Below are 18,199 nucleotides of genomic sequence, written 5' to 3' on the forward strand. Positions count from 1 at the left end.
AATTTCGATTTACGTGAGGTGGGCACCTACAGACATGCTATGGTCCCGGACCACGATGCTGCATCACTGTCCGGCCGTCCCGACATTTCTGTTCTGTGACAACGCAGCGTCCGCAAAGCATAATGAAGCTTCCCTGACTTCTCATGCTGTCAACTTCTCGATCACCACGCTTGCTGACCGCGTTTTGAGCGGGCACATGTCGATCAGCACTCTCTGCGCTGTTGTCTCTGCATTTCTTGCATACAATCTGGTCGTTCAATCTGACACTTGATGGGTTCGACCCGAATACCGTATCACGAAGCGCGCCTGCTGGACCTGGTCGGCGACGGCAGATCGAGCTCTTCGCGCGGTCCGTCAGTGCCCTCGACCACAGCTTCTTTGACTACGGCAGCGCCTGATTCAGCTTGGATGTTGGAAGAAGCACCGCAGGCTTTCGGTGGTGCGCTGTCATCTGAAGCTGGGGAGCCTTCCGAACGCGGTGACGCATTCGAACCAGCGTCGCTGGCAACCTGAGCGTCGGTCGCCACATTGGCATCGGGAGGACCTTCAGCGAGGGAGCCACCGAAAGCCTCCAATGAAGCACTGTCATCCTGCCATGCTCCATACGCTGGTTCTTCAGCAGCCGTTAGCGCAGACCAAGCTTCGCTGTCGGCATTCGCACTACCCCCCATCTTGGCCATCTGTGCGGTGATCTCGGTCTTTCCTGGCACTAGGGGCTCGAGACCGCCCCATGGTGCAGGACGATTGTGCCTTGAGTATCTCATCTGGGGAAGAGCAGGGAGGGCTTGCTGCTGGCGTTTGGCTTCCAATTCAGCGGCCTTCTTTGCGTTGCTCTTCAGAAGACTCTGTACCTCCAGCTCCGCCTCTTTCACTTTGTTGCGCCAGTTCCGCTTCTCCTTCTTCTTACCGCTCTCGCTCAAACGCTACACTTCCTCATTCATCGCAGTGTTTTGGGCAGGGTTGGGAGTGAGCTGCTGTTGCCGTGGCTGGGCGGTCTTGAGTTCTGCAGAATCGTCCGAGCGGGCGGCGGACTTGCGGGCAGCAACGCGAGCGAGGAAGTCATCGACTGCGCTCCGAGTCTTCTTCTGCTCGATAGGGGTGCCAACGGCAGTGTTGGGATCGAGTTCTCCGTTCATTGGCTGGGCAGTGCTGATGTCTGGAGAGTCGAGCGGCACGGCGGTGGGCTTGCCGACCACAGAACCGGACGTGTTGTACTTCATCAAGCTCTTCTTGTCCTTCTCGAGGGGTTCGCCAACAGCATCGTCGGGAATGAACTTCAGTTTCTTTGGCGGAGCAGTGATGGTGTCTGCCGAGTCGGACGTGTCGGCGGCGCGCTTGTCGCCAGCGGCGGTGCGTGGGTTGTGGTTGGCCATGGCCGAGCGAGAGACGTCCGGAATCTTGTCGCGGACGTGGGTGTTTGGGGCTGCTGCTGCTGCTGCTCGCGGTTAGCTGCGAGTCGACTTTGATGCCAGGCGCAAATGCGACTTACCTTTCCTCGAGCGCCTCATTGCGAGATGACTTAGGTCGAAGAGGTGTCGTCGTCAGGCAACGGAGGCAGCCGAAGTATCAGAGACGCAGGTGGGGCATTAGTGAATGGCATTGTGCAAGCAGGGGGGCATTGGGAAATGGGCCAATGAGAACGCGCCAAGGAAACGCATGTGGGAGAGGTGAATACAACTTTTGAATGTGCACTGCGTCATTGCGGCACAGCCGATGCTGTGGACGACTGCGAGCTGCGCTGAGATAATCACGCCCATGTTGTATCTGACACGGTGAGAGGGACTGCTTCAATGCCAGCATCCGAGATACATCTAGCTACAATGCCTCCTTGAGATAAATCCAGAAAATTGGAAACATGGTCTGGGACACCTGGTTCTGCTCAGCGTCATTGATCGTAAATAATTGTGTGATACATGATATTGCACTTGCTAAAAGACTTCGTCGTTGTAATAGATTGAAATATGTAATACATTCGTGCTCGTATGGCCAAAATGGAGAACGAGCGGCTGATGCACTAACAGATACAGAGAACAGAAAGAAAGAGAAAACAAGGTGAACACCATACTTATCCCTGATAGTTTCAGTCACTATCACAACTCACTTACCTTCATCCACAAACCGGCGCACCCATAGCATTGACTGGACAGCCCGATGGACTGGGAGCTGGTGCGGAAGGAGGTCGCTGCTGTGTTGGAGACTGAATTTCCTGGGTCGGCTTCGCACTTGTCGGAGCAGGAAATTTGCTGCTGCTACTGACAGCAGTCTTAGGTCCGCCGATTCCCTCACACCGATATTCCGAAATCCCATCGGCATTGGCGACAGTGCGCAATCCGACGATTTGTCCGTTGTTGCAAGTACAGGCGACACCACCCGGAAGTATTGTGGTTGTGGAGAGCATTGACCAGGTTACTTGTTGAATTATGGTGATGTGGCAGGATGGTGTTAGGTGTTTGGGGTTGGGAGATGTTGTGGTGGGATTGGTGTTGGTTGGGGTGTGTTTCGTTGTGGTGGCTCGTGTTGTCTTGTCCAGTGTTGATTTCTGACTTGTTGATGGTTTGGTTTTGGTGCTTGCTTTTGTCGACTTGGTGCTGGGAACGCCGGTCCTTGAGGAATGCGATGAGGATGTGGTCGTACTAGACGAGGCACTTGAGACGACACGACAGGAGAGCGCAGTTGCGGAGGGCACAGAGGTAGCTGGACCATCGTCGTGAAATATCAAAGTCTGCACTGGCACTCGACTTCCTTTCTGGCTGTCATGAGGATCCCAGTATTCTTCGTAGACCAGCTGAAGGGTGTCGACCCAGATCTTGAGCCCGGCCATCTGGTAAGAGCAAATACGCTTCGCTCCAGTCTTTGGGTCTTTCTCCTCGCGCTCTTCGACTTTTGCTTTTGGATCGTATTGGACCAGAACTTTGCCACGCGCTGTCTTATCCATATGTTCTCTGGACTCTTCAGGGCCAAAAAGAGGATCATAAGGTACTATGACCGCTTCCTGGTTCATTGTCACGCGGATCAATTCCTTGAGCTGGTCGATTCTGCCTTGGTATCGCCATTTGTCACCGGGCTTCCGACCAGGAATAGGCATATCCACGGGCATAGGAGTGATGATGTGAGGTGGAAAGATCTTGTATGTCTCCTTGTCGAATATATTTTCATTCATTGTAAGCCTCGCCAGACCGTGCTGTACTACCCAATCAGTGGTATCTCCGCGGAAGATCTGTTGACTGATGTTAGCATGACATCCGATCATGTGACATGTGTTGTGAGCTACTTACCGCTTGTCTGACATCCCGTGCCCACACTGCATCATCGGCTAACAAGCCATTGGGAAATTGAGGCGTTGCTTTAGTTCCGTCCAAGAATGTTGGATCTTCGAATATGTGGGAGATGAAGACACCCCCGGTCGACACAACAATTAGTGAGGTACAGCCGAAAAGCCCCTCTACAGCAGTACTGAAGGCCGTGGACCTGAATGGAAAGGCCTGTGAGGTCGTGGCTCCTGCAAAATGTGGTTTGCCTGGTTCTGGGTCACCCGCATATACTCTGTGTGGAAGCACATAGGAGAGGTCTTTCCCCAAACCTCTGAATTGAGCAAGGATAAACTCATCATAGTTCTCGTAGTCTCCAGGTGTTTCCATAGCTCGTCGTACCAGATTGGAATCGCGAGGGACGAATTTGGGCGAGCTCGTGGCAATGCTGCGCGTGCATATATCGCAGCCGGTTTGAGCGCAAATGATGGGCATTGTGGACGCGGTCATGGAGGTGGTAGTTGTCGTTCCTGTAATGCTACAGCCACTGAGCACCGTGCTTGTTGTTGTGCAAGGCCATGTGGTGCCCCTAGCCGATCCAGCGACACTTGTCACGATAGGGGAGCACGTAACGTGAGCATTGGTGGCAGTGCTCGTCTGCGAGCATAAGGGCAACGTTGTGGTGGTCCTGAACTCAGTGACGCTACATCCACTAGCAATGCTTTGAGACGTCTTGCAAAGCGTGGTTGTAGATGTACTTGCAATGACTGTTGTTGAGCAGGTGACATGTTCGTTCGTCACGGTAGCAGAGCGCGTGCATTCAGTGCTGGATGAGGTTGTTGATGTCGATTTTGTCGAAGTAGTCTTAGACGTAGAGCCTGTAGTCGAGCTCTTTGATGTGGCGGAAGTTGAGTCCTGCGACTTGGAGCTAGCCGCCGATTTCGTTGACTGATCATCGTTGTTCCCCTTGGCCTCCTCGATCTTCAGTTTGGGAATGGCGTTCGTGACTTCAATTAGAGTGTCCAGTGTTCCTTTGAGCCCTGTCTTAATACCTTTCGAGACGCTAGTCACAGCCTTCGAAGCAGTGTCAATGGCGCAGTGCAACACACCAAAGAGTGAATGTGTGCAGCCCCCATCTTTAGTACCGCCAGTGATGTCCTTCAAGAGATTCCCAGCCATATGTTCGATAGATCTGAATCCCTCGATGATGGGCTTTGTATCGATTTCGACCCCGTTGATCCATTCTTCGAATTGTGGCATCGTGCCTTGGAGGACTTCCACGACAGCTTCTTTCTGAGCTTGCATCTCAGTTGAATCGGGAGCGGATGACTGTGTTGGAGATGGAAACGGTGGCAATATCGGTATGAAGGGGGGCACCGTGGTAGTTATCTGGACCGAGATAGATGGCAGTCCAATGCTTTGTGTCAAGCCTGGAATAGTGAAGACAGGAGTGGCGCTAGTACCTGAAGCCGCTCCAGGAAGATGTGGCACAGTAAAGCCCTCTGCCTGCGTGCTCGAGGATATGCTTATTGTCATCATACTCCCTTGAGCAATGGACGTTGCGGAAGCAGAATTACTGAGAGACGTAGTCGTACTCCAGCTTGTTGACAACCCAGTATTATTGACACTGGAGCTCGAAGCTATACCAGATCCAGCAATACTCGAGACACTCGCTTGGGCAGAGTTCGATACCACGGGATCCGAAGCCGTACTTGACAATAGCTCCGTTGCTCCGCTTGTGCCTGCGATGGGTACAAGTGCTGAGGAGCCTGCGGTAGGAGTTGCTGTCGAATCAGTGACTGTATGCAAAAGACTGCTCGTTGACCCTGGGTGGCTTGCTGTAGGGGTGTGAAGAGAGCTTCCGGCAGACTGTTTTGTGGGTGAATGTCCCAGAGCAGAACTGGCGGAGCTGGTCTCGAGAATGCTCGTCGCTCCAAAGAGCGAAGTTGAAGTAGTTTCCAGTTGCTGCGTAGTACGTGTATTGATACTCCCAGATCGCAAACCCTCCTCAACACTGTGCATTGTCGAGATCGATATCTGGCTTAGGGTTCGAGTGAAGGAGGTCAAGTCAGACGTGGTCTGAGAAATGCTTGCAGATGTAGGAGCGAGGGGCGAAAGAGAAATTGAAGTAGTGTTGCTCCATATCTGAGCATCCACGAAGCCTGTGGCGACGTTCAGGAGGAACAGCAACAGTTTCATGGTAAATTTGAAACCCGCACTGTTGAAAGCCAGTGAGGGCGTAGTGGAACACTTGTGGTGATCAGTGTCTTGATAATGTACGTCGTCTGAGATCTTTCGTGTTGTTACCAGCAGTGTTGTGTGGACATGAGGGCGGCGTGGAGCCCCATTTTGTGCTTCCCGATGAAAGCATCTTCATCTGATACTTCCTCTGATTTTGCTGTGAGTGAATTAGTCGTCTGTATCGATGTCATATGAAGTATTTGACTGTGAAAGGCATCGAGTCCTGGTAATGTTTTCACATGCTCGAGTCAACACCTCGTCCCAGCTCAACATATCCAAAAAGGACCAAGGCCCTTCAGACTTGTGTTTGAAGCTAGGCATGAGAACATCGTGCTGTTGTGCATAAGCCAAGGCACGACAACCACAGATTTGGTCCCAACTGAGTATGTTAATATCGGGCAGAGCTCGCGACTGCTGAAATTGATCTGCGAAGACATTCTCAAGCTTTCACTTCAGAACCTGGCATATCGAGCTGTTTCTTGTACACTATCGGCAGTGGGCAAGTACGATCAGCTACACAAGTCGAATGCCATCCCATCTTCCTATTCGCCTGACGTATTGTGGCCTTAGAGGACGTCTCTCGCAGCGTATATATCCAGGTCCAGACCGGAGGACGATTTCAGACGCCGGTGTTGCATAGCCCTGTCATCTTAGTCTGACGCGTCAAACAGACCGCCTCTGATAAGCCGCGTAGGTTACCTGAAGCCTTAGCAGTGCAGTAGAGATGTACAAGTACATTTCCTGTCACATGCTGCGATCGTTGTGCATTGGTTGTGGTGGCACTAGATTTGCAGCACACCCTCAGCCGGTGCAGCTTCAGGCACGAGCTCGCGCCTCCAAGTCGTCATCGAGCATCATCCGGGCGGTGCAGAAATCAACCATTTCAAGCTTGGAATGAAATTGAGATGACCAGCGGTGCAGGTGCAGATGATGCAGTGAATAGTATGCCATGCAGTTTTCCATAGACATCTGTAGAATTCGATATCACCGTATGGAGAGCGGAGGCTCTGAGGATGATCCTTGCCGAGTCTGCCGAGAAGCCCCTGCAGGCCAATGCGTTCGGTACCACGTGCACCTCTTTCCTCAGCAATAATCGTGAACTTTCCTTCCAACTTTCCTCCCAATCACTCCACGGTCCAGCATTGCATTTTCCTCTTGGTAGCACGGCTCCTCGGAGTCATCTTCTGTGCATTGCTGGCGTTCTGCACATCTCCAAGCTTGGGACTGGCTAGAGGGAGAATTCTCGGCGGAACCTGAGACCTGACCGCCACCATGGCCGAGCAGGCAGACTGGGTCGATACACCTGGCTCAGAGCAGTCTCGAAGGGAGGCATCCATTGTGGACCGACATCTACCAGATGGGTACAGTGCTGAGCCGGAGGCTGTGGTCTACGATGCACCTGGAAACGATGACTCGGGATCTGTATTGTCCAAATCTCCAGAACCGGAGTCGAGTCTGAGATTGCAAGGCGGAGACATGCATCGCGACATTTTCAAGATCAAAGCTCGAGCGAAGAATGAGGGAACTATTCGCCGCTCCAATACCTTTGCTGCGAGGGAAAGCCCACGAATCATTCCTGCCGCAGAGGTCCCAGTTAGCGATCAATTACAGCCTGGTGGAATGCGAAGGCAGTATGTGCAGAGGCATCGAGTGCAGAGGCGACTCAGTACCGTTGCTACCCCGGTCACGAGGAACTTCGTGTCATTCTTGGAGCTTTATGGCAGTTTTGCTGGCGAGGACCTGGAAGACACAGACTCCGATCTCGATACACTGGACACCGAATCAGCAATTGAGGATGAAGACGATGACGATCAAGCTCGAGAAAGGCGTCCGCTTCTTGGAAGGCGGAAGAGTTCGAAGCGGGCCAAGCGCGAGGGAGAAGCGGGCACTACCAAGGCGTTCTTCACACTACTCAAGGCATTCGTGGGGACTGGAATCATGTTCCTACCCAAGGCTTTCAGAAACGGTGGCATTCTGTTCTCATCCATCACGCTCATTATGGTGTCTATCATTACGACTCTGTGTTTCCGGCTTCTGCTCCAATGCAGAGAAAGGTATGGCGGTGGAGGTTATGGTGAGCTTGGAGATGCCATTTTTGGCCGCAAGTTTCGGAGTCTCATCCTGGCCTCGATCACGCTGTCACAATTGGGCTTCGTCTGCGCAGGTTTGATCTTCACTGCTGAAAATCTGCTGTCGTTCTTGCACGCGATCGTACCTGTCGACAAGCCTCAACCTTTCGACACGTCTGCACTCATCGCCATCCAGTTCGTCATCTTGATCCCGATGGCTCTGATCCGGAACATTGCAAAACTCGGACCTGCTGCACTGCTTGCAGATGTGTTCATCCTTGTCGGACTGGTCTACATTTGGGCATACGACATCAAAGAGCTGGCCACGTATGGCATGGCTCCTACCGTGAAGCTCTTCAACCCCTCGGCATTCACTCTCACGATTGGTTCGGCAATTTTCACATTTGAAGGAATAGGACTCATCTTGCCCATTCAGTCGTCGATGAAGAACCCAGAGAAATTCCCCTACCTGCTGTACCTGGTCATGTTCATCATCACCTGCATCTTCACATCGGTCGGCGCTTTGTGTTATGCCACGTTTGGTGAGGAGACTAAGATTCAAATCATCTCAAACTACCCTCAGGACAGCAAACTGGTCAACACTGTACAATTCATCTACTCCATGGCCGTGCTGGTCGGCGAACCTGTGCAGCTCTTCCCGGCCGTCCGTATCATCGAACAGTGGCTCTTCGGCGACAAGGCTTCCGGAAAGAAGTCCAAGGGTGTCAAATGGTGGAAGAACCTCCTCCGCACCTCCATGATGCTGTTCTGTGGCCTCGTCGCTATCTTCGGCGCGGGAGATCTGGACAAATTCGTTTCGCTGATTGGCGCTTTTGCGTGTGTACCACTGGTGTACATCTACCCACCACTTCTGCATTTGCGGGGAATGGCGGAGAAGAGATCGGAGAAGATCTTTGACATCTCTCTGATCACACTTGGCTTGTTTGCATTTACCTTCACGACGGTCATGACACTCAAGCAATGGGTCGAGGGCTCGTTGTAGAAGAGAAAAGTTCAACACGTGGAGAATTCGCCACTTCAACACATGTGTGATGTATTATGAGATTATAAGATATTCTAGATTAGCGTGCGCATGAAATGGAACGACTGTGTATATGATCTTTCTCCTTAAGTTCCGTCTCGGCATTCGTACGTGAATGGAAAGCACACGCCTTCTGCGGAACCGCACGTGCAAGCCCCACATCCGTCCAGACCACCTCTCGTCTTCCTCCGCGATGATCACTCATCCTCCTCTCGACTGCACTTCTTGACAACATTCAGACTGAAGCACTTGCTTCGCCGCAATAATGTCTTCCAAGGTCATCAGCATCACCTCAACAGGTCACTTCAAGCAGACCACCGCGTCCTCGACCTATACCGTGGTTGACTTCTACGCGTAAGTCGATATTCATGCGCCTCGCGGGCAACTATGCGCTCGCGGTTCCACGCGGGATCAGAGCTCCTCGCTGACCTCTTATTCTACCTATAGCGACTGGTGCGGTCCCTGCAAAGTCATCTCTCCCGTCTTCGAACAGCTCGCCGCCGCCGAATCGAAACCCGGCCGAATCGTCTTCGCCAAAGTCAATGTCGACAATCAGCGCGATGTCGCGTCGATCTATGGGATATCAGCGTACGTGTAGCGCATCTCGAGGAGGAAACACATCAAGTAGCAAGAGAAGAACATCTAGCTGACATGGAGAACAAACAGCATGCCAACCTTCCTAGTCCTCAAAGGCAGTAAAGTTGTCGAAACCGTCCGCGGCGCAAACCCCACCGCCCTCCGCTCCGCTATCCTCTCCGCTGCCGCTGATGCCGCCAAAGGCGCCGCGAAAGCTTCACAACTCTTCTCTGGAAAAGGCCAGACGCTTGGTGGTGCAGGGAGCGCTTCCTCTTCCGCTTCAGCTTCGTCAGTCGGAGCGAATTTGACCGCCAGTCTACCGAATATTGGACAGGCTTTCAGCGCGCCGGGAGCTTTCGCGCAAGGAAGGGGGTTTCCTGCGATGATTGTGAGGTTTTTGGGATTGTACTTTTCGACGCTGTTTAGCTTTGATCCGGCGAGGACGGCGGAGGAGAGTCCGTTTGCGGTTAAGAAGGGGAGTGTGAGGGCTCGTTGAGCGGAGAGGAAGACGCATGGGTGGACACGAACTATGGGATACGGCGTTGAAGGCGTTTCAAGAGCGGCGGAGATGATACCACAGGTTTTGATTGCGACTTTGTCGTTACGACAGGACAGGAACGACGCGCTTCGAGGGAATGACTGCCCTCGATCAGACCTACACGAAGCATGATACATATTTACATGAATGGGAATATTAAGCCAGCCATGTCCACTGCTCATTCCCTCCCGCGGGACTCCCATTCACCCACTGGCGCTCTCTGGAATGCTGTACATCTATCCTCACGACCGGCGCTTAGGATCATGTCACAGCATCCATCGCACCCGAGCCACCACGAATCATCTTCCGCGGCCACTCAATCCACTTCCAAAGATCCTGGTCCAATTGACTCTCCACACACTCCAAAGTCCACTTCGGCCACCCCCTCATAAACCACGAAGTCTCCTTAACATGAAACAGCACCGCAAAATACGCCATCAACACCAACGTACACTGCTCCCTCCCATTCAACAACTCCACAAACCTCTCATCCACCCCCGACGCCAACCAATTCATCAACAACCCCACCGCATCCTGCGGATTCCTCTCCCCAAAATCCTCCACCTCCAAAAAAACCGTATTCAACTCCTGCACCGCCTTTCGATAACTCTGCTCAACCTCGGGATCCTCAATTTTCGCCTCATCAATCATATCCATCAACTGCATGACCTCCGTCCGGATTGATCGATCAACTTTCCCTCTCCCTTGCGCTCGAGCAATAATAGGCGCAACTTCCGAACTTATAAGCCGTTGCCAATGCGGTCGAATCATAGCTCTCACCCCCCTCACGACCTGAATCCAACCACAAATCGCCTGAATCGGATCCTCAGGTTTCTGAATCTGCGCCATACCCAACTGATGCATATGTAAAATCCCACTTAAAGCAAAAATCGGAGCGCAAGTTGCTGGATCGGGGTTTTGGATTACATGCAAATAAGCTGAAATTGCGGCGTCGTAGTGTTCGGAGGATTTGAGGAGATTGTGACTGCGTTCGGAGGGGTAGATTATTGCGCGGTGCAGGGCGGAGAGGGCGAGGAGGCCCCGGAGGAGGTAGGGGAATTGGAAGCCTAGGTCTACGAGGGTGGATTGGTAGGTGTGGAGGGTTGAGGGGGAGGTGCAGGTTAGGGAGGTGTTGAGGGTCCAGAAGTGGAGGAGTTTGAGGTCTGGTATTGCGAGGTCTGGTGGATCGCTGTTGCCTTGAATGGTATCGGGTGTGTTGGGTATGTTTGATGACCAGCCTGGTGAGGGTGTTGGGGAGGCATTGTTGCTTCCTTCTGTTCCTGTTCCTATTCCGCGCGGGTTTGGCCATGTGCAATCGAGGTCTAAACGGGTGCCTAGAATTCATTGTTAGTTAGAGAAGAACATGAAGACGATAATAATCGACACATTCGGGAACGAAATGCTTCGTGAAAGCTTACTTACACGGCGCACACCGCGGCTTCGTCTCGTCACATTTAACGTGTCGTCGCTTGCACACCAAACAGCCTCGTCGGGACTTGGTGTGCGTCTTTCGTACCATCATTTGCACATGTCGTATCGACAATCAGAAGCTACGACTGAAGCGAGGTACACGACTAATGCGAGCGATTGCGACTGCTGCGTTAATGCCTCAGGCAAGATTGTCTTCACTAAAACTAAAACTAAAACTTAAGCTAAATCCAGCACGATTGATGGAGGGTTGCGTCTATGAAGCCGATTTACCCAACAGCTTAATAAGGCGGAGAGCTAACAGCGTGAAGCGGAGAACTATCTAGCTTGCCCAATTTGTCCTTTGCGCGTTTTAGTTCGGATCAGATCCGTCGGAGAAGAGATCCGAGTGGTTTGTTTCACAGTACATACTGTCGCTTTCGATACGACGCATCTTGGCAATGGGCGTACAGTACAGTACGTTGTTGGCGCGGGTGTCTTCCGTCAGGTTGTCAAGTCCCTTTTGCTCCCTCTTATGAACCCAGTGTTACTAATAAGCTTCCCGACTGACTTCACGTCTGGAGGTGTGTCAGCGATGATTGGACAACTTCGCTTTCCCTGATGTCGAATGCCAGATGCTGGAGTGAACCTTGGTTGACTGGTCCTAGTTGAAAGTGCAACGCAAGACATTCCGGGCGCGAGGTCCTTCGCTCACACAGTTGATGGATCCATGACAATACTTTGACTCCATAAAAATAAAAGCATTGATCAAGGTTGTACCTCCATCTTTGAGAAAGCCGGTTTACCCATCAGCGTGGAGCTGATTCAGCTGATTGAAGCGGGAAACTAGGACATCTGCTTAGATGATCAAGACCTCTTGCGCCTTTTAGTTTGGGCCAAAGGCGCTGCAGGATTTCCTCGACAGGCTTGCCCCACGAAGAGCTCGCTTTGGATCCGATGTCAGAATCTTGGCGATTAGTCGTCTTCCTTTTCTTCTTGTCCATCATCTTTTCGGCGAATATTTCTTGTGGCCGATCGTCTCTTATGCTTCGGCTTACGGACCAATTGTTACTAAGCAGGTTTGCGACTGACGACACTGCGGGAGGCGTGGAGTACATCTTGACGGCTACGGGTTTCCAGATTTGAAGGGTCAGATGTTGGAGTGGCACATCGTTGTGGGATTTCTGTCGTGAAATGCAAGTGAAGATTTCCCGCGCGAGGCGTTCATCGATTGCGCAGTTGATGAATGCGTCGAGTATGTGCTGGTTCAGGACTTGAGTTCCTTGAGGAGAGAAGTCTGGATGCAACTTTGGACCATGGAGGGTGGAGCAACCTGGGAACGGCGACTGATTGAACGCGTTCGACTTTCGGGTCCTTGCGCCTCGCAGTTCAGGCCATGTGCTGTCGTTTGCATTATTCTGATCGCCGGATGGCCAGCCGAACACGGAATAATCGGAACAATCTAGGGTTAAGTCCAGCACTCGGAGCTTTGGAAGAGTGCCTAGGATTTTGTAACTTTCGACTTCTGCTGCGTTGCCTTTTGAACGGCGGATGGGTATTGCAAGTTTTCCCAACCGTGTGCAATACTTTTGAACGGCTGCTAGGACTCCTGGATGTTTCGTGCAGAGGTATTCCCAAAATTGCGGTTGTTCGTTGTGGGTCCCGGCTCGCATGAGCCAGAGACATTTCAGTGTTGGTCCGTGATGCTTTAGTACAGGTTCCATGTCTACGAGATGCAGATGATCGTCAAGTCGGAGCGATTGCAACGGAGGAATTGTCACAAGGAAGCGTTGCAATTCCTTGAACGTCTCAGTTGAAGCATATTTTGGCTCTGGAATGCTCAAAGAAATGGAGCGTAGGTCTCGGAAAGGTATTTCACACAGTTGCTGATAGAAGCTTGCGTCTCCGCGGCCTGGTAATTCCAATGATCGCAGAACGGAAAAGTCTGTGAGCTCTGTCCACATTGCTAGTGTCGACGTAGAGATGTACGTATACCTTTCCTTGTCGAGGCAGAGACTGTGCAAAGAGCCTTTGGCACAAGACCGCAGCGCATTTGTCGATACAGACCCTTCTCCCGGCGCCGTTTTCCTGCCCGCGGACCCGCACGATTCGATGCGTCGCGACACTATGACCTTCCTCAAATTCGGCGCAGCGCCAGAGACGAAGCGATGCAAAGTCGCTATCTCGTTGGCATGTCGCGATTCCGTATTTGGCAGGCTGTGTGGAGCATGCAATATAGCGTATTCAAGACGAAACGCATACAGATTTGGCGAAGTGAACAGTTTCCGGTCTGAGGCGTACGGAAAGGGCTTATCACGGTTCGTCCAGCGAAAAGAATTAAGCCAAAAGTTACAAGAGGGAAGACGCTCGTGGAGAGCATCGATGATAAGTTCCGGCACTCGCTGCACGCAGTTCCAAAATAGATCGGTCAACGCTGGAAGCTGCCTGATCAATTCCACGACAGGCTGCCAGGATTGTTCCGAAAGAGACTCGATCGCGAATTGATCGTCTGTTCTCTCAAGCAAAGGAAAGGAGACGCTTGGGTTATGATTGTCGAACAAACTCTCGCCAAAGTCTTCGTAGGCTTGTGCTTTACGCCATCCTGCCGGCCCTCTTTTGAATTCGTCTTGCCGGGGCTTCGGCCCAGGCCCGGCTATTTCGAGGCGACGTACATGTCTGACGCTGTTTGTACGCTTCAAGTCTGCTAGGCAATCTTCTGCGTCTTCCTTGAGTAGTTCTGCTGAGTTGATGAATATGCTGATGCTGCGGTGTTGGAAGATCTTTGCGACTGCTCTCCATTCTGCGCATACGGAGGCAAAGTTTCGGGAACTTGCGGGATGGATTTGGGCCAGATAATCGCAGACTAAGAGCAGAATATCGGATGGCAATTGCGTAGATGCCATGCCGAAATTGAGTTGGTGTACGGGCAAGGCAGTACAGGATGCAGTGATAGTGAGTTGGAGAGCCAGAAGGATTGTGACTCAAGATTCCTTGGCCAAATTTGATGACAAGTCCATCAAATCTTGATAAAGATCCAATAACGGAACAAGGAATTGATCGTCAAAGATCAGCGCCACCGCCTGTTGGATGCTCCTTCTGACTGAGTGCCAGCAACGACGGAGCTCCTCATATGGTCTCTCGTCTCTACATGCCTCCACCTCCGAGATGCCTTCTCATCATCGCCATTGAGGCCTGCGGACCGCAATGCACCTCTGGAACAACTAGATCATCGAAGTTGAACAGATCCTCCAATTTGAAAGAATGCGAAGGTTCGACATCAAAGTCATCTGTCAACGATAACGGACTCGCCGTCGTCCCAGTGATGAGATCTGGAACACACATCGCTCCAGGAGTGACAGCCATTGACCCTGCTGTGCGTTCTCGCCTCAGCAATCCAACATACTCCCTCGGCGTGAAACCCGTGGCCTTCTTGAAACTTCGATGGAAGTGGTATTTCGTCAATCCAGCTTCCTGGGCCAGAGATTCTAAAGAAGGTACAGCGACGTCTTCTGATAAGCTCTCGAGATTCTTGCGAATCCGTTCAATAGCCTGATCTGCTATCGGCACGAAGACCTCCAGCTCCGGTCGGCATCTCTTGCATGCTCTGTAGCCTGCTGCGACAGCTTCTGAACCTGTGTCAAAGAACTGGACATTCGAGTGCCGAGCAAGACGGGCTTTGCAAATCGGTCGGCAGTAGATCTTGGTTGTTTTCACGCAGTAGACAAATTGGCCATCGGCTCTGGGATCTTTCGTGCGGACGGCGTGCCATTTGGCGGAGTCTGTAGAGAAGGCATTCATCGAGGGCTGCCAGTGTCGCTTTGGCGAATTGTTGCACTGAGTAGTTGCACCATGTTGATTGCAATATCAGAAGGAATGAGTCGTGGTGGTTGTTGCTTTGGAAGTGAGCAATCGGATGGGGAGCGCCACCACCGGGATGCAGACCCGAAAGCGAAACTCTCGCACCATGCGATGAATCAAGTGGTAGCAGCACGAAGGTGAGTGATGTCCAGTGGATCGTGACTCTGACTCCGTATTTGGAAAGCTGTTTATTCTCAACTTTGCGATGGAAGCGAATTTCCAGTTTCATTTTTGAATTCAGCGTCTACATTTTCTGCCTTGTACCATGAATGTGCAGTTGCCTCGAGCACTCACGCCTGATAATGAGATTAAATGAGGCAAAGGCCTTTACACTCTTGAGAATGAGTGGTGGCTGCCTTGGAGCCACGATGACCTGGTGTGCATCACATGGAGCAACACACGCTTCGGCTCCATATTCTGTTCTCATCAGGTTGCTTATATCGTCCCCCATCCATGCCTGGCTTACGCATCAGAGCACGCGCTGAAACCGACAGAGAGTCTTCTTCAGCGCAGCTGCGCGTTCCATAGACGGTAAGCTGCTCAATAAAGTGTACAGCTTCGTTTCTTCGTGCTGGAAATCAAGTCTGAAAGCCTCAAACGCCTTGCGGCTGTGCTTTTGCACTAGCACCGAAGTGGGCGAAAGACTTTCGGCCATGATCTCACGAATCTCCACGAGACTGTGCAGACTGACCAACGTCATGTCTTTGCTGGTGAGCAATCTGGTACCAAACCCGCTAAGCCCACCTCTTGCATTGGCTTGGAAGTCGTATTCATGTTGAATCAAGGCGTTCAAGGCACGCAGACCATTGCGGAGGTCTGCAAGAGACTGTAAAATGTCAGACATTCGCGACGCAGTCGCGTGCAAAGTCTGGTGGCTCCTTCGAAGGCCTCTGGCAGATGTCTCGAGACCGTCTTTGGAACCGAGGTGCGTGGTCTTGCATGTGAACCAGTAGTGTCCTTTGAGTGCCTCATCGGCTTGGGTCTCACCAAGATCGACGGTAAGCTGAGCCACCTGGTCCCTGAGATTTGCCAAACCACGAACCAAACGAAATGCTCCCCTCTCAAGCTGGTCGCCGAGCTGAAGACTGTTGAAATCAAGGAGCTCAGGATTAGGCAGCGGACCCAAGTATAGCAGCTGCAAGAAGAAATACTTATCGAGTTCATTATGTGTACTGGCCCAGCTTTGAAGGACTCGGTAATTGGCGCGCAGACTTTCATGGACATTTCGATAAGCAGCGACATTTGGCATCAAGCTCAAGCAAGAGCTTTTGCCGCAAGTCGAAGGTAGATCCAGATCAGAATAGACGCCACTTGTTTCCTTGGACGTAAGAGAGCTGAGCTTGTCCCAAACGTTGCTGAGCAGAAGCAAGTGTCCGAAGACGGAGACTGACAGCAAGAGCTGAATTGTGGCGATGAAGTGCATCCTGATATTCCTTGGCGGTGTGACCGGATGTATTGCGGTATTGCTGCACCTGTTTGAGGTCGCGGGCGGATCGTATTTGATGGTGTGTCGTACTTGACTTGAAATTTTGTCGTGCAGGAAGACCATGAGATAGAGACGGTCGATAATATAGCCTTGTTGCGGCGCGAGGTGTTGACTTGCTTGCTGTCTGACAGCCACCACTCAATCACTTGCTTGCCTCTGTCTCATCAACCATTGCCCAGGGGCTGAGTGAAAAGTACATGCCAGACATACAGTATTAGTTGCATCGGGAGCTATCTTTTTTCGTGGTGGTTGGAAAACTCTACGAGCTGCCGTGCCGGTGATGATATGTCCCTGCCAGGCGGACGAATCCAGGAGTGCATGCACCCATACTTCCCGTTTGAAAACTCAAGAGTCAGCGAACAGGAGCGGCCGCTGGGACAATCGAAAGCTGCATGTCTCATGGACGGTCCAGGTCCGTTGTGTCTCAGTCTCAGGTGACAACTGACAATTGGAGAAGCGGCTCCGCAATGAACCCTACGTGGGATACATGTCCCATACGGGCGCAAAAGATGGCGCAAAGTAGTGTGCGCACACGCTGATCGTAGGCAATGGTACTCTCATCCCGTACTCCACCCATACTTACTCCCACCTTCTCCACGAGCCCTCTTTCCCTCCGCCCACTTGTCCTTCAGCGCATCCTGCTGCGTTTGCGCATTATTTACCAACTGCTGCAGGCTGTGCTTACCCGGCGCCACCGCCTTGACAGCCCGATGCTCAACCACTTCACCCGCTGCCCTTGCCCGCTCGTTCTCAGCGTACTGTGCATCCAGATCGAAGTGTCTCACATTGACCTCTTTGGCGTTGCGACCGAAAAGCTGGCGTCTTTGAGCTGCTGTGAGGTTCATGTCCGCTGCTACTGCTTCCAGAGAGTTTGGGTTGCTTGGAGCCGGTGGTGCTGCATGCGTAGGTTGTGATGGTATTTGCGAATTGACTTGTGAATGCGACGCGGTCACTGATTCGTATTCGTTTGTGCTGGCCTCGGGTGGGATATCATCTTCTTCCTGCGTGACGGAAAATAATGACTTCTTAGGCTTTGGCTTGGATGGCTCGGCTACCGCAGGAATGTCGTCGGATGCAGCGACGGATTGCGCAGACGCGCCGTTCGTTTTGAGCTTCGTCATGTCATCGGTAGGTATCTTGGGCAGCGGCTTTTTCTTCTTCTTGTTCGATACGCTCAGAGGTAGGAATCTTGTAGCCTTGCCTACGAGTTTCGGCTCAGGTGGAGCGTCATCCTTCTTCTGCTCTGTCTTTGCCTCTCCAACATCGTTGAGATCTGGTGCCGTGTATGTCTCCTCATCGTCTGTTCGTTGTGGAAGCGGGTTGCGACTGAATGCCGCCTCGCTGCTTGTCTTCAAGTTCACGCCCTTCTTCAGTGTTGCTGTGGCAGGTTTCTTTGGCACTGGGAGAAGCGCATTGAAGCCACTGAATGCACCACCTGTCCTCGCTCTTTTCGCTGGACGACCATCTGTCCCGTCCTCGCCATTCTGTCCTGGCTCTGGCTTCAGGCTCGGCAGGCTGACCTGTAGTTTTCCTGGTGCTGCTTTCTGGAATGCTGGCTTCGCCGCGGGCGTCACTTTCGGTGCTGGGGCTGGACTCTCGTTCGCGGATCCGTCCTCGCTGTCGGAGTAGTTCACCAGTAACGCCATGGTTGTTGTGTGACGATTTTTGTGGTTGTTGTCACAAGCTTCGTGAAGTTGAGCTTCGCGTGCATGACTCGCGCCCAAAGCTCGACCA

The 18,199-nt window shown here is 52.1% G+C and overlaps 9 protein-coding genes across 9 annotated transcripts; 2 read left to right on the plus strand and 7 right to left on the minus strand.

Moving 5' to 3' along the window:
• Positions 1-293: 293 nt before the first annotated feature.
• Positions 294-671, minus strand: RHO25_009347 (uncharacterized protein; the record flags this gene model as incomplete). Its single annotated transcript, XM_023600884.1, has 1 exon — positions 294-671. The coding sequence occupies one exon, from the start codon at positions 669-671 to the stop codon at positions 294-296; it is 378 nt and encodes a 125-aa protein (XP_023454018.1).
• A 252-nt stretch (positions 672-923) lies between these two features.
• Positions 924-1,508, minus strand: RHO25_009348 (uncharacterized protein; the record flags this gene model as incomplete). The annotated part of the gene is made up of 2 exons (XM_023600885.1): positions 924-1,435; positions 1,490-1,508. 2 exons carry the CDS (start codon positions 1,506-1,508, stop codon positions 924-926), a joined length of 531 nt encoding a protein of 176 aa, XP_023454017.1.
• Positions 1,509-2,107: 599 nt separating this feature from the next.
• Positions 2,108-4,787, minus strand: RHO25_009349 (uncharacterized protein; the record flags this gene model as incomplete). Its single annotated transcript, XM_023600886.1, has 2 exons — positions 2,108-3,217; positions 3,276-4,787. The coding sequence occupies 2 exons, from the start codon at positions 4,785-4,787 to the stop codon at positions 2,108-2,110; spliced, it is 2,622 nt and encodes an 873-aa protein (XP_023454083.1).
• Positions 4,788-6,761: 1,974 nt separating this feature from the next.
• RHO25_009350 (uncharacterized protein) lies at positions 6,762-8,561 on the plus strand (the record flags this gene model as incomplete). Its single annotated transcript, XM_023600887.2, has 1 exon — positions 6,762-8,561. The coding sequence occupies one exon, from the start codon at positions 6,762-6,764 to the stop codon at positions 8,559-8,561; it is 1,800 nt and encodes a 599-aa protein (XP_023454019.1).
• Positions 8,562-8,865: 304 nt separating this feature from the next.
• Positions 8,866-9,672, plus strand: RHO25_009351 (uncharacterized protein; the record flags this gene model as incomplete). The annotated part of the gene is made up of 3 exons (XM_023600888.2): positions 8,866-8,954; positions 9,048-9,188; positions 9,267-9,672. The coding sequence occupies 3 exons, from the start codon at positions 8,866-8,868 to the stop codon at positions 9,670-9,672; spliced, it is 636 nt and encodes a 211-aa protein (XP_023454025.1).
• Positions 9,673-9,975: 303 nt separating this feature from the next.
• RHO25_009352 (uncharacterized protein) lies at positions 9,976-11,236 on the minus strand (the record flags this gene model as incomplete). Its single annotated transcript, XM_023600889.1, has 2 exons — positions 9,976-11,048; positions 11,137-11,236. The coding sequence occupies 2 exons, from the start codon at positions 11,234-11,236 to the stop codon at positions 9,976-9,978; spliced, it is 1,173 nt and encodes a 390-aa protein (XP_023454024.1).
• A 3,029-nt stretch (positions 11,237-14,265) lies between these two features.
• RHO25_009353 (uncharacterized protein) lies at positions 14,266-14,919 on the minus strand (the record flags this gene model as incomplete). The annotated part of the gene is made up of 1 exon (XM_023600891.1): positions 14,266-14,919. The coding sequence occupies one exon, from the start codon at positions 14,917-14,919 to the stop codon at positions 14,266-14,268; it is 654 nt and encodes a 217-aa protein (XP_023453564.1).
• Positions 14,920-15,448: 529 nt separating this feature from the next.
• On the minus strand, positions 15,449-16,402 carry RHO25_009354 (uncharacterized protein; the record flags this gene model as incomplete). Its single annotated transcript, XM_023600892.2, has 1 exon — positions 15,449-16,402. One exon carries the CDS (start codon positions 16,400-16,402, stop codon positions 15,449-15,451), a length of 954 nt encoding a protein of 317 aa, XP_023453565.2.
• Positions 16,403-17,022: 620 nt separating this feature from the next.
• Positions 17,023-18,111, minus strand: RHO25_009355 (uncharacterized protein; the record flags this gene model as incomplete). Its single annotated transcript, XM_023600893.1, has 1 exon — positions 17,023-18,111. The coding sequence occupies one exon, from the start codon at positions 18,109-18,111 to the stop codon at positions 17,023-17,025; it is 1,089 nt and encodes a 362-aa protein (XP_023453715.1).
• Between the last annotated feature and the right edge of the window lie 88 nt (positions 18,112-18,199).

This window comes from Cercospora beticola, chromosome 6, assembly GCF_033473495.1.
Source record: "Cercospora beticola chromosome 6, complete sequence".
Taxonomy (NCBI): Eukaryota; Fungi; Ascomycota; class Dothideomycetes; order Mycosphaerellales; family Mycosphaerellaceae; genus Cercospora; species Cercospora beticola.